This window comes from Vollenhovia emeryi, unplaced genomic scaffold (assembly GCF_000949405.1).
Source record: "Vollenhovia emeryi isolate VEMERY1.0 unplaced genomic scaffold, V.emery_V1.0 DF939129.1, whole genome shotgun sequence".
Lineage (NCBI taxonomy): Eukaryota > Metazoa > Arthropoda > Insecta > Hymenoptera > Formicidae > Vollenhovia > Vollenhovia emeryi.
The window spans coordinates 2,048,477-2,060,408 of record NW_011967237.1 but is presented as its reverse complement, the minus strand read 5'-3'; the positions used below and the strand labels follow the sequence as shown (position 1 = coordinate 2,060,408).

General features: G+C 41.0%; 2 protein-coding genes across 2 annotated transcripts; one reads left to right on the top strand and one right to left on the bottom strand.

The window, feature by feature from the left end:
* Window positions 1–222: 222 nt before the first annotated feature.
* Window positions 223–2,415, bottom strand: LOC105568460 (extensin). The gene is made up of 3 exons (XM_012024159.1): window positions 2,217–2,415; window positions 1,663–1,920; window positions 223–1,054 (listed from the first exon to the last, which is right to left on the bottom strand). The coding sequence occupies exons 1-3, from the start codon at window positions 2,229–2,231 to the stop codon at window positions 569–571; spliced, it is 759 nt and encodes a 252-aa protein (XP_011879549.1). The 5' UTR covers window positions 2,232–2,415; the 3' UTR covers window positions 223–568.
* Window positions 2,416–7,480: 5,065 nt separating this feature from the next.
* LOC105568459 (GATA zinc finger domain-containing protein 10-like) lies at window positions 7,481–11,458 on the top strand. The gene is made up of 3 exons (XM_012024158.1): window positions 7,481–8,093; window positions 9,627–9,729; window positions 9,968–11,458. The coding sequence occupies exons 1-3, from the start codon at window positions 8,082–8,084 to the stop codon at window positions 10,807–10,809; spliced, it is 957 nt and encodes a 318-aa protein (XP_011879548.1). The 5' UTR covers window positions 7,481–8,081; the 3' UTR covers window positions 10,810–11,458.
* The last annotated feature ends 474 nt before the right edge of the window (window positions 11,459–11,932 follow it).

The following is an 11,932-nucleotide window of genomic DNA, read 5'->3' as shown; positions in this document are numbered from 1 at the left end:
TGAGAAAAACTTTTCATCGGATAAACCAATTAAATAGTGTTTCCGATGGTTAATTTTTCAGATTACGTTTTCCGATTAAATTATGAATATATCCGATGAATTTTGATTAAAAAACCGATCACATTTTTCATCGGATGTACAATTTAATTGAATATATCCGTTTGTTATTATGTAATTGGATTATCCGATTATATATTTAATTGGACATTTTTCTCAGTGTATATTTTAATTTTACTTTACTAACAATGCGTTGACACGGCGAATGATATTAATATTAAAAGATGCAATAATAATTAGTATAACAATCCAAGCGCATTAAGCGTAAAATAAATTTAAAACAAAAATAAATTGTACGGCTATGATTTTGGAGAAAATGGCGGATTTTCGCGCAGGATTCTTTCGGTTATTAATTTTTTCGACACCGAGCCACGTTTTTACTTTCTGTTACTTGGCTATTTCGATTAACTGCGGATCGTGTTCTCTGAAGACTCGAAATTACGCTCTTTGTTAAATCAAAACCTTTGTTAATCTCACCGCGGACACGTCACACCGTGAACTCGCGTGCCACTCAACTCTTGCTGAACGAGTAGGAGAAGCCGTCGGGGGTCCGATTGAAGCTGAGCTTCCCCGGCGGATAAAAATTCCGGGGCGCCGCCGGTTCCGTTATCGCGTTGTGCTGCGGCGGCGCGGGGCGGAATTGGGGCTGATAGCGCGGCCTCGGCGGCGCGTACGAGGGTATACTTTGTAGCTCCGTGGGATAATGATAGCGGGGCGGCGACGGCGGTGGCTGCGGCCGATCCTGGTACTGGTACTGCGGCCGAGGCTGCGGCCGATCCTGGTACTGGTACTGCGGCCGAGGCTGCGGCGGAGGCTGCGGTTGATAAACGACAGGTTGCGGTTCGTAATCCGGTTGATAGCGCCGTGGGTATTGCTGAGGGGTTGGCGGTGCGTAACTCGGGGGTTGGTAATCCGGCGGATTATATTGCGCCAGCGGTACATACTCCGGCTGCGGTGGCACCGGCGGGGGTGCGCTGGGAATGTGGTCCCCGGTCGCCTGCGAGACAAAAAGTTTGAGGTTTAACGTGAGAACCGATCAAAATTAACGGGAGGATTGAGTGTAATTGACCTTCATATTATTGTATGATTAATTTGAGCGGTAAACTAGCCTGTTTAAAATATTAGATAGAGTATCTCTTACGGAAAAGGCACTCAAGTTTCGAGTGCTAACACTCGATTGTCCGAATTTACTTTCAAATTTGTGTGTAAATGTTTAAATCTGGGTGTTTACGCCCAAATTTGAGATTGTTATTTTCCGTGAGGGATGATCGGTTTTTCGATCAAATTTAACCGGTAACTGCATTTTATCGGATAAATTTCATCGAATGTATGCATAATTTAATCGGAAAAATTAACCACCAGAAACGCTATTTAATTGGTTTATCCGATGGAATTTTTTCTGAGTACAGGGAAACGAATTCGCCGGGCGCTAAAATTTTTCATCCAATCTTTTCCGAAAAATTTGTATACGAGATATTTAATGAAAAAGTTGATATGAAAACTAATGAGTTCTAACGTAAAATTAAATTGCGAAAAGTTGCAAATTTAGCGTCGCGCAATTAACGAGTGAAAATGAATTAGCAGGTAAATGTGCACTCTACGTACTTGGAAGCCGTTCTTCCCCGCCGTGTAAGTCACCGTGCGCCTTTGTCCGGTTGGATCGATGTACGAGTATGATCCACGTCGATTGCCCTCTACGTCGCTCTCCTCCTTAAATTCCACTCCGTCTTCTTGGGAGTAGGCGGCACCGAATGTGCCATCACCCGCGAGGTAACGCGCGTCGCTTAAAATCGCCGCACGATGCGGCGATTGGTAATAAGACTCTTGACTGGAGACACCCACGACGATACCCAACAGAATAATCTGTGTATATCACGGAAGAAAATTTGAATCACAAATTTTGCTTGCAGACAAACTTTTTAATCCGACCAATTAAAACATCTGAGAAATATCTAATTGCAATAGATGCGACGCACAAAATACTTCTATTTCTAAATTTTAAGTATGTACAGTTTTATGATACATTGTATAATTATTTTGTTATGGTATATTTTAATCCTAGCTATATATTTTTTATTGTATTTTATACAGAATTACATTATTATGGCGTTAAATACTTTGACGGGAGCCGCGGACTTGAAGACTAGACGGATACTTACGACTGCGACGGGCATGTTGAGGGAATAATGGATCCTTAGGCAGCGAGAAGCGCAACAGTGCTCCCAGAAACCGATGAGAGGGGCGTTTTATACGAGTTGGCTCAGGGCGACCCGGCGAAGAGGCCTTGATGGCAACCCGCGCGTCCCAGTCCCGGATCACATCACCACGCCCTGCGAACAATTTCTGTGCAAGTTTCTAGCCTTCGTACTTTCCGCGCGATAACTTAGCCTGACATTTCGCTTAGCTCGCGAGGAAACCGTGCGCGCCGCTCGTACAGTTTACATGGGGTTTTCAAAATCCCTGACATTACGTTTAACTTGCTCGAATGCTTCTGTTGAGAAGCGACCGTGAGAAAAGCGTCGTTTTTTCTAAATTAATGTATTTTTATGGCTACACTGAGAAAAATTTCCATCGGATAAACTAATGAAATAGTGTTTTCGATGGTTAATTTTTCTGATTACGTTCTTCGATTAAATTATGGATACATCCGATGAAATATTTATACGACGACGAACCAATCACATTTTTCATCGGATGTATAATTTAATCAGATATATCCGCTTATTATTATGTAATTGGATTATCCAATTATATTTAATAGGACATTTTTCTCAGTGTAGTCAAACAAAATGTATCTCTACACTAAAAAATTTCTATCGGATAAACCAATTAAATAGTGTTTCCGATATTTAATTTTCCTGATTAAGTAATGGATATACCCGATGAAATGCAATTACCGATGAAACTTGATTGAGAAACCGGTCATATGTTTCATCGGATGTACGATTTAATTGGGCATATCCGTTATTATATAATTGGATTATCCAATTATATTTAATCGGACATTTTCTCAGCGTACACTGAAAAATTTCTATCGGATAAACTAATTAAATGATGTTTCCGATGGTTAATTTTTCTACGTTTTCCGATCAGTGTATAAATAAAAACAAAGACGTAGAAATGCGGGTTAGGTACAGACAATATTTCCATGAAAATATTTATCGAACATTGGAAGATTCTGACGATTTTCATCGTTATAATTGCTCTTTTTGCATTAGGCAATAATTAAAAACTCAATTATGTAAATAGTTAAAAAAGAAGAGAAAAATATAAAGAAGAAATACCAATATTGTGTACAAATCAACACAATAGTTCAATAAAACGTTTCGATTAAGAGAAAAATTGTCGATTTAAATAGCTATATGTCATAATTTGCAATATGTCAGTTTTACAAATACATCGAACCGACAAGTCCTGAGGTCAAAGGCAGAAGAGCGCTCCCAGGCACTCTTCGCTGACAACTCGCGATGCTGAGGACTCAATCTTGAGGGCTTTCGCGCGTACACTACAGTAGATTATATACCGACCTTACTTCACGCTGTTACCGACTTCCAATGGATTATCGGAGGCATAACGGCGGTCGCGCCGAAGCTTAGGGCATTCTTCGGGGTCGGCGTCGCGCGCGAGCCTCGAAATCACCTTTCCTTCCTGTCAGGATAGCACGGCCTTCGTCGAAAAATAAGATTATCGACCCCCTGGCGCGCCGTGGCAAAACCAGATTTCACTCACGAACCCGCAATGTTACGATCGCGCTAATGAGTTTTCGTGTCCATTACCGCATCGCCAAATTGGAATCGACGGCGCGAGACCCCGGGAAAATCGAACCGCGCGAGCGCGTTTTAATTGCCCCGGCGTGCATATATTAATCGCGGCGTAATGCCATTCCGCGTTTCCTTTCCGTTTTCCTCAATAACTCAATAAGTATGGCGAAAGCGCGGATCTCGTTGCTCTCGGCCTCGAAGCCTGGCGGGCATTTTTCTCGTTTACGATTATTTCTGCATCTCGCAATCGCGCGCCACGGCGCAGCACGTGTATTACGGATTAAAACTCTGACGGGGGCATTGAATATCCTGTTTCGCTTTTTATTTTTTTCTTATTCGACTATTCGAAACGCGAGATTCTTCCGTACGTACACGGAGAAAATTTTCTCTTGAAATTTACCCTGAAAATCACATAATCGTGGGACAACGCGGAATTTCAAGGAATTTTATGAGAGTTTCTGAAATTTTACCATACATTTTACTACACAGAAAAAAACTTTTCATCAGATAAACCGATTAAATATTGTGTCCCATGGTTAATTTTTCCGATTAAATTATGGATATATCCGATGAAATTTATCCGATGAAAAATGCAGTTACCGATGAAATTTGATTGAAAAGTCGATCCGCATTTTTGATCAGATATACAATTTAATCTGACATATCCGTTTGTTATTATATAATTGTATTATCCGATTATATTTAATCCAACATTTTTCTCAGTGCAGTAAAATGTATGGTAAAATTTCAGAAAACTCATAAAGTTGTTCGAAATGCTGTGTTGTTCCCCGATTACATGATTTTCATCATAAATTGTGAAAGGAAATTCTCTCCGTGTACGAATGCCGAACAAAGTGTCTCTGCCGGATTTTTCCAGCCTCTCTCGTCTTCGTCGTCGCGCGCGATGGCGACCATTTCGACGTCTCTCGTCGAACTTGAATGTTTAATACGACTTTCTACATCAGAGGCGTTTTTATGGAGGTAAATTGTAGCGAATTAATTCATGCGTGGTATCTGTCGAGAGCGATTGAAGTACATCGTGTCGGTCGAGGTACCCGCGGTATCGCGAACATCGTTACGAACGGAAGTGCATTTTCTACATTCGCCCGCGCGAAGTAAAGTTCCCGTATCAGGCGCCGCAGACACAAGATCTTCCCAGTCGATCGGCCGAGAATAATCGACTTTCTCCGCCCGCTTCCTCCTGTCAAATCCTTCTTTTTTCGCCTCTCTCGCCTTTCGAATCTTATCGCGACCACGAGTTTTCCATCGTCCACATCCGTACGCGCGCGGACCTGGGTTGACGTCCGCTCGAAATGCCACGTGTCGCAACGCGATCGTTTTGTTCGCGACTTCGGAAATCGCCGTCAATTCGGTAAACTGCTTCTCGGAACGGTCGTTTGGCATTCGATTTGCCAGGTGAAAAAAACTCTATAACTTTTAGATAAGAAACGAGAACGCCAAATTTTAGCAGGTTCTAGGTAGCCCAACAATTCTAATTTAATATGTGAATTCATATACCGTTTTCCACACTGAGAAAAATTTTCATCGGCTAAATCAATAGTGTTTCCGATGGTTAATTTTTTCCGATTAAATTATGGATACAACCGATGAAATTTATCTGATGAAACTTGATTGAAAAACCGAACATATTTTTCATCGGATATACAATTTCATTGGATATGTCCGTTTGTTATTGTATTATGTAAACGGATTATCCGATTATATTTAATCGGGCATTTTTCTCAGTGCACCTGTCCTGCGGCGCCGTTGCTTTCGGACATGTAACGCAGTTTTGTTTAGGCCTATTTTTAGGATAAAATATTATATGGAAGGAAATCATGTATCTTATTTCAACATTTAAAATACTGAGGGACTAATGCAACGTCCGCGTTCGTTTCTTACGTACTCGGCGGAGCAAACATAAAAATTTCATGTTATCCACGTACGAAAAGCAGCAGGATACGCCGGGCATTTATAGAGCTTTAATTTACGCGGTTTAATACGTCAGTGCGTTAAGTTGGCGGATAATGATCGTTGTTCCCGAGCGATTGCACTGCATTCTCATCGCATTAGAGGCTCGCGAGCGTCACGCGACCGCGCAATTATCTCGTCGTGCGAGAGGTTTTCTTTTCGCGCGGCCATAAAGCCAGCGGCGGTCCATTATCTCGCGGAATTTATAGATCCGAGTTAAGTAGATCCCTCGCTTTTTTTCCCACCATCGCTTTTCACCCCTTAATTTCGTCCGGCTTGGCGGCGCGCTATTATAGATCGCCGGTCTGACGCAGATTGCCAGTGTTTAGCGCGCGGCGAACCGTTTGCGCGTCGTAAATTTAATTATATGAAACTCAGAGAGACAGTGTAGTTACTTACAACGCGGTCGAAACTATTTTTTTTTCAACCTCGACCAGGAAGATCCGCGTTGTTTCGAGCTTGACTCACGCTATCGGAAATTCTTGTATTCCGTATTACAATTCGATCTTCAACTACGCGAAACTTTGTATTGGGCAAATTGCAATATAATCGATAAAAGAAAATTGTAAATCTATAGTCATCTTTTGTGTTGGAAAATTAGAGGAACGGTACACGGAGAGAATTTTCTCTTCAAATTTATCCCGAAAATCATGTAATCGTTAGACGACGTGGCATTTTGAAGAATTTTATGAGAGTGTTTTGAAATTTTACCTTTGACTAGTAGTTATGCTTAGTATATATTTTACTAGTAAACTAAATGTTAAAATGTCAAAAAACTCTCGTAAAATTCTTCAAAATACCAGATTGTCCCACGATTACATGATTTTTGGGATAAATTTGAAAAGAAAATTATCTCCGTGTATAGTTTCAAAAAATCGTACTTACTTTGGTGACATTAAACAGGTGGAGGCTTATTTCATTTCAAATTCTTTTCCTTATGATTTCTTTGTTGCTAAGGAATTACATTAATTATTACTTCGCATCGTTAAACGTAAGGAAATGCTCTGAGCGAGATTTTCATTTTGACTCCTTTTTCGTTTCATGCAATCCCATATAATTTTGTACTTTGGTATACCGCAATGAGAATTATTACGGACATTTTCCAGTACGTAGCGCGCTTTCTTCTCGTCTCCACTCGTCATTTGAGACAATTTAAGTGCATACGCGAACCTTAACGGCTCCGCTCGGAAACGTAGATTCTGCTAAAAAAACACCGCGCCAATGTTTCTTATTACATCATCGTAGCCTCGTTAAAATCCTCGGGATCGTATGGGGTCTAACGATTTCACCATTCTGGTTCCTGAAATCTAAAAAATCGCTTCGGAGAATGTGAGGTTGAATACTTAACGTGTTTGACTCCCCTGTAACTTCAATCTTTCTGATCTGAGAGATAAATCCATATAAAACATTGCGCATTTTCTTAAATGTCTATTTACTACTTAGAATACATTAATTCTCTTATAATTATATTTTAAATACTTTTATTCATTATCTTTTATCTTCTGTATATTTAATTACTCACCTTCTTCCGTATGCAAATAATATTATCAAGGTACGCAGTCTTTTTATGTCTTGAAAAGTACATTTTCGGAATGTGACAGTTTTAATTTAACAAAAAATTCTGCAGATTCATTAAAATCTTTTGTATCTTTAATTGCTCATCTTCTTTCGTATACAAATACATTATGATATTATCAAGGTATGCAGTCTTTTTCTGTCAAATTGAAAAATACATTTTCGAAATGCGACAGTTTTTATTTAACAAAAACTTCTGCAGATTCGTTAAAATCTTTTGTATCTTTAATTGCTCATCTTCTTGCGTATACAAATATATTATGATATCAAGGTATGCAATCTTCGTCTGTCGACTTGAAAAGTACATATTTGAAACGCGACAGTTTTAATTTAAAAAAACTTCTACAGATAAAAATTATTGTATCATCCAATCGCGAGGGGAATAAAACTCCACGACGAACGTTCCCTTCGAATTTTCGGACTTGCAGGTATTCTGCGGAATTACCTCCGAGAGGTAATTCTCTAATAGCGTTACGCCAGAGACGCGTGCATTCTTGCAACGAGTGATAATATATCTTCGAGGGGGGAGACTTTTGTCGGAGTTCTCTCGTTACCTGAGGCGGAATTACTCTAAAAGTAGGTAGCTACCACCGCGCGCCACCAATTACGCCGGGGCGACTACGGCTATATAGAAGAGCCACGCCGACTCCGCCGGCTGATTTCTGCGAGTAAACTCGACGCGACAATCCGCGTGCATCTCTCTCTCCACACGCAGCCATGAAACTACCAGTGAGTGTTCAGGATATTCCGATTGACTGACCGTCTCCATCGTGTCGGTATTAATATAGTGGCGAGAACTATTCTAATTGTCCTCGACATTTCATTTCGCGCTTTTTCTCCATGTGTGCACGGAAAAAAATGATGCTGTATCAACAAGATCAGTGTAATTGAAATAAAATCGTTGAAACAACATCAGTTCACTGAGAAAAAATTTTATCAGATAAATCAATTAAATAGTGTTTACGATGATTAATTTTCCCGATTACGTTTTTCGATAAAATTATGGATACATCCGATGAAATTTGATTGAAAACCCGATCACAGTTTTCATCGGATATACAATTTAGTCGGATATATTTGTTCGTTATTATGTACTTGGATTATCCGAGTACATTTAATCGGACATTTTTCTCAGTGTATTAGTAAATGCAAAACATCAGACAGTTGTTTAATAAGTTGGATATTTAGTTCCATGCCTAAAATTAAAATCCATAGCAAATACAACTGAGTGAATTATTGATGTTTGTGGCAGCCCTCGAGCAACTTCATTTTTTCCGTGTGACTGTTAAGAGTGCTCTGGGAAAAAAAAGACAGCAGCCCATTTTGGGGCCCACAATTAGTAATCGATTTATTTGGATTGTTCGTAACTCTACTCTGGGAAAATTTTTGACCGTTTTGTTGTAGTTGAGCAATTTAACATTTCGGTTGGCGCCTTTTAAGTGAAAATTATCTTTGCGTTACTGAATACCGATAGAACTAATTGAGAGAATTGATTAGTATTACTTAAAAATCTTGGATATAGATACACTAAGAAAGATGTCCGATTAAATATAATCGGATAATCCAATTACGTAATAACGAACGGATATATCCAATTAAATTGTATATCCGATGAAAAATATGATCGGTTTTTCAATGAAATCGGTTTTTCATCGGTAACTGCATTTCATCGGACTTTCGTCTGATGTATCCATAATTTAATCAGAAAACGTAATCGGCGAAATTAACCATCGGAAACACTATTTAATAGATTTATCCGATGAAAAATTTTCTCAGTGTAGAATAGCTAATTGCGATTTTTAGTTACGTGGGGTAAAATTTGTAAAAGATTAGAATTACAAACAATCCAAATAATTCGATTACTAATTGTGGGCCCCAAAATAGGTAGCTGTCTTTTTTTTTCCCAGAGTGGACTAAGGGCCAGTTTCACAAACGTTTAACCGCTAACCCATGGTTAATTGATCCAAGATAGGAAGTCGACTGAACTCTGGTTAACAGTTAACCGACGTTTGTGAAACTGGACCTAAGAGTGAATTATATTTTTCAATCGCTTTTCGACCGTTAATGGATTAATGATTATTTTTAGTCTTATTGTTGTTTAATTAAATATGCGTCGCAATTTGATGACGTTGATATGATTTGATCGTACAATTATTTTTCAATACGGTGCATCTCGAAGAAACATTTATTCAATTTATCTCCAAGTCAGCACATCGCCGGATATATCGTGTCTAATATTGTTTATTTTAAATATGCTTGCAGATTCTTCTTATCGTGGTGATATCGATTGCGTGGGCGAAGGCGGCGGAAAATGTAGGGAGGTCTGCCCGCGCGCCGCAAGGACAAAGCAAGTACGCCGATAGCGGTGAGTACGACGTTTCTTCGATTATTCGCCTCGAGAACCTTGGACCTCTGTTGTATCGCAATTAACTGTTGCCGCTACTGCTATTATAACGCACGCAAGAGTCGATTTTCACATCCCAGATCTTTAGAACAATTCCTTTGTGATCCACGACCGGGGTCGGCGTTGCGCAAGCACCGGCCATCGACGGCCGGCGATAAGTGGACGTCGAGATGACGGAACGTTCCTCTCGGTGTTGCAGGCACCAGGATCAACTGGGAGTACCTGGCGCCGCAGAGCCAGTTGCGCTCGCAGCGGGCGAATGCTCAACGGTACCAGCGCGCTGAGGGTGGCTCGCCCCATCGTCTTCGACAGGCACAGGCACCGCAGCATCGCACCCAACCGCCGCAGCCTCAAGCCCAGCAGGCCCAGCAGGCCCCGGGTCCGCAGTACTACAGTTACAAGCCGTACTCGGCGGTGCCGGATCACATCAGACAGCTGATCGACTCGGTCTATCAGCCGCAAGCTCCCTACGTCGATCCTACGTCTTTCATTTACGGCGGCAACCACTTTGCGGCGGCGCCGCAGCAACGCGAGCAGCAGCCAGCTCCAGCCGCCTCCGAGGTCCCTCGCGGTGCCTACTTGCAGCCGTCGGCGAGATACCAATCGATCGATCCTCAACATTTTCAACAAGCGCAGCCCAGATACGATTACAGCGAAAGGAGAGTGGAGCGTCAGGATAGAGTCGCCTACAAGGAGGATTACGAGCAACAGCAACAGCAACAGCAGCAGCAGCAGCAGGAGCAGCAGCAAGTAGTGTTTCCGTATGCAAGCTTGCCCGAATCTCCGCTACCTGTCCTATACTTGGACAAGAACATGCCTACGGAAATCAAGCAATTGCTCAAGTATCAGGCGCAGATACCATATGACGTCACGGCGAATCGCATTCAGTACAATCCGAAGAACATTTTTATTCCCAAGCCATTGCCCGATGACGTTAAGGGAACCTATTATTACCGTAGCAAAGTTTATTATCCGAACGACGAGAGCGTTGACGCAGAGTACCCGCGGGACAAGCCGGTCGACGAGGAGCAGCGCCATTGACCAAAAGTGTTGGCCTATGTAAAATACGATTTATATAATTTAATATCCTGTTTCTCCGTAAACTTCGAAGAAAAGACGGCTAGCCCCGAGACTCGCCCGAATTGAATCCCGGTTTTATTCGCGGAAACAGCTTTCAGCTTCTTGATATCGTCAAGGCTTTGTTAAGATTAGTATCTTACACGCTTTAAATTATAGTATCTCCTGTTGACATTTTAATTACGTATGCCTTGTACTGCCGTGTATTTGACAGCAAGCCATTGGTTTACTTCTTTGGCGGCCGAAAACGGACGGGTGTGTTCGACAATTAGAATTAAATTTACTCATTAGAAAAAAAAAAACTGCTCGATTTACAATTAACATGGAACGTTTTGTTACACGAAAAGTTTGCCTTTAAAGAAGATTAATTCAACAGACAAGGAATCGAGGAAATTTACGTGATATAATAAGCAATGATAAAAAATAATTCAAACAGAAATAGCAAGATCTGTCAGGCTTCGCTCCAATTAATTTTCTCTCTCGTTTTTGGTTTCACTCAATTATAAAGGTGTATTCAGTTTTTCGTACGTACGTAAGATGGAGAGCGCTTGACTACACGGTAGCGCGAAGAATGTAATTTTTTGTACGAAATAAATCGTTTCCGCCTCTGGCATTATGGAAGTCATTCACCTGGTCGTGGCGCAATTTTTTGCGTTTTATTATTTTAGTTCACGGAAACTTGACGGGCACTTCCGCTCGTAAAAAGGTGAGTTTAAACGCGCGAGCGAAAATCCGATAGAGGCAAAAGCTATCGTTTACTCCTTTCAGGAAGCGTTTCGCGTTCTGCGCGACGCGTGATTTGGTTAATTATACATTAGGATAGGATTACCGAGTCCCCACGTTATTAAGAGCAAATAGAAAGCCAGACGATTTTTCGCTTTCCAGTGAATAAAGATATCCGATCTCTTTGCGATATTAGAAAGCGATATTCGTCTTACGCAGAGATTCGCGACGCGGCATTATGATAAGAGCGCGATATAAATTTTGCAAAAGGAAGTGAACCGAACGGCATAATCTGAGAAATTTCTTATCAGATTGAGTCACATTAATTACAGACATTACTACCCGGCGCGAACATTCTGACGAG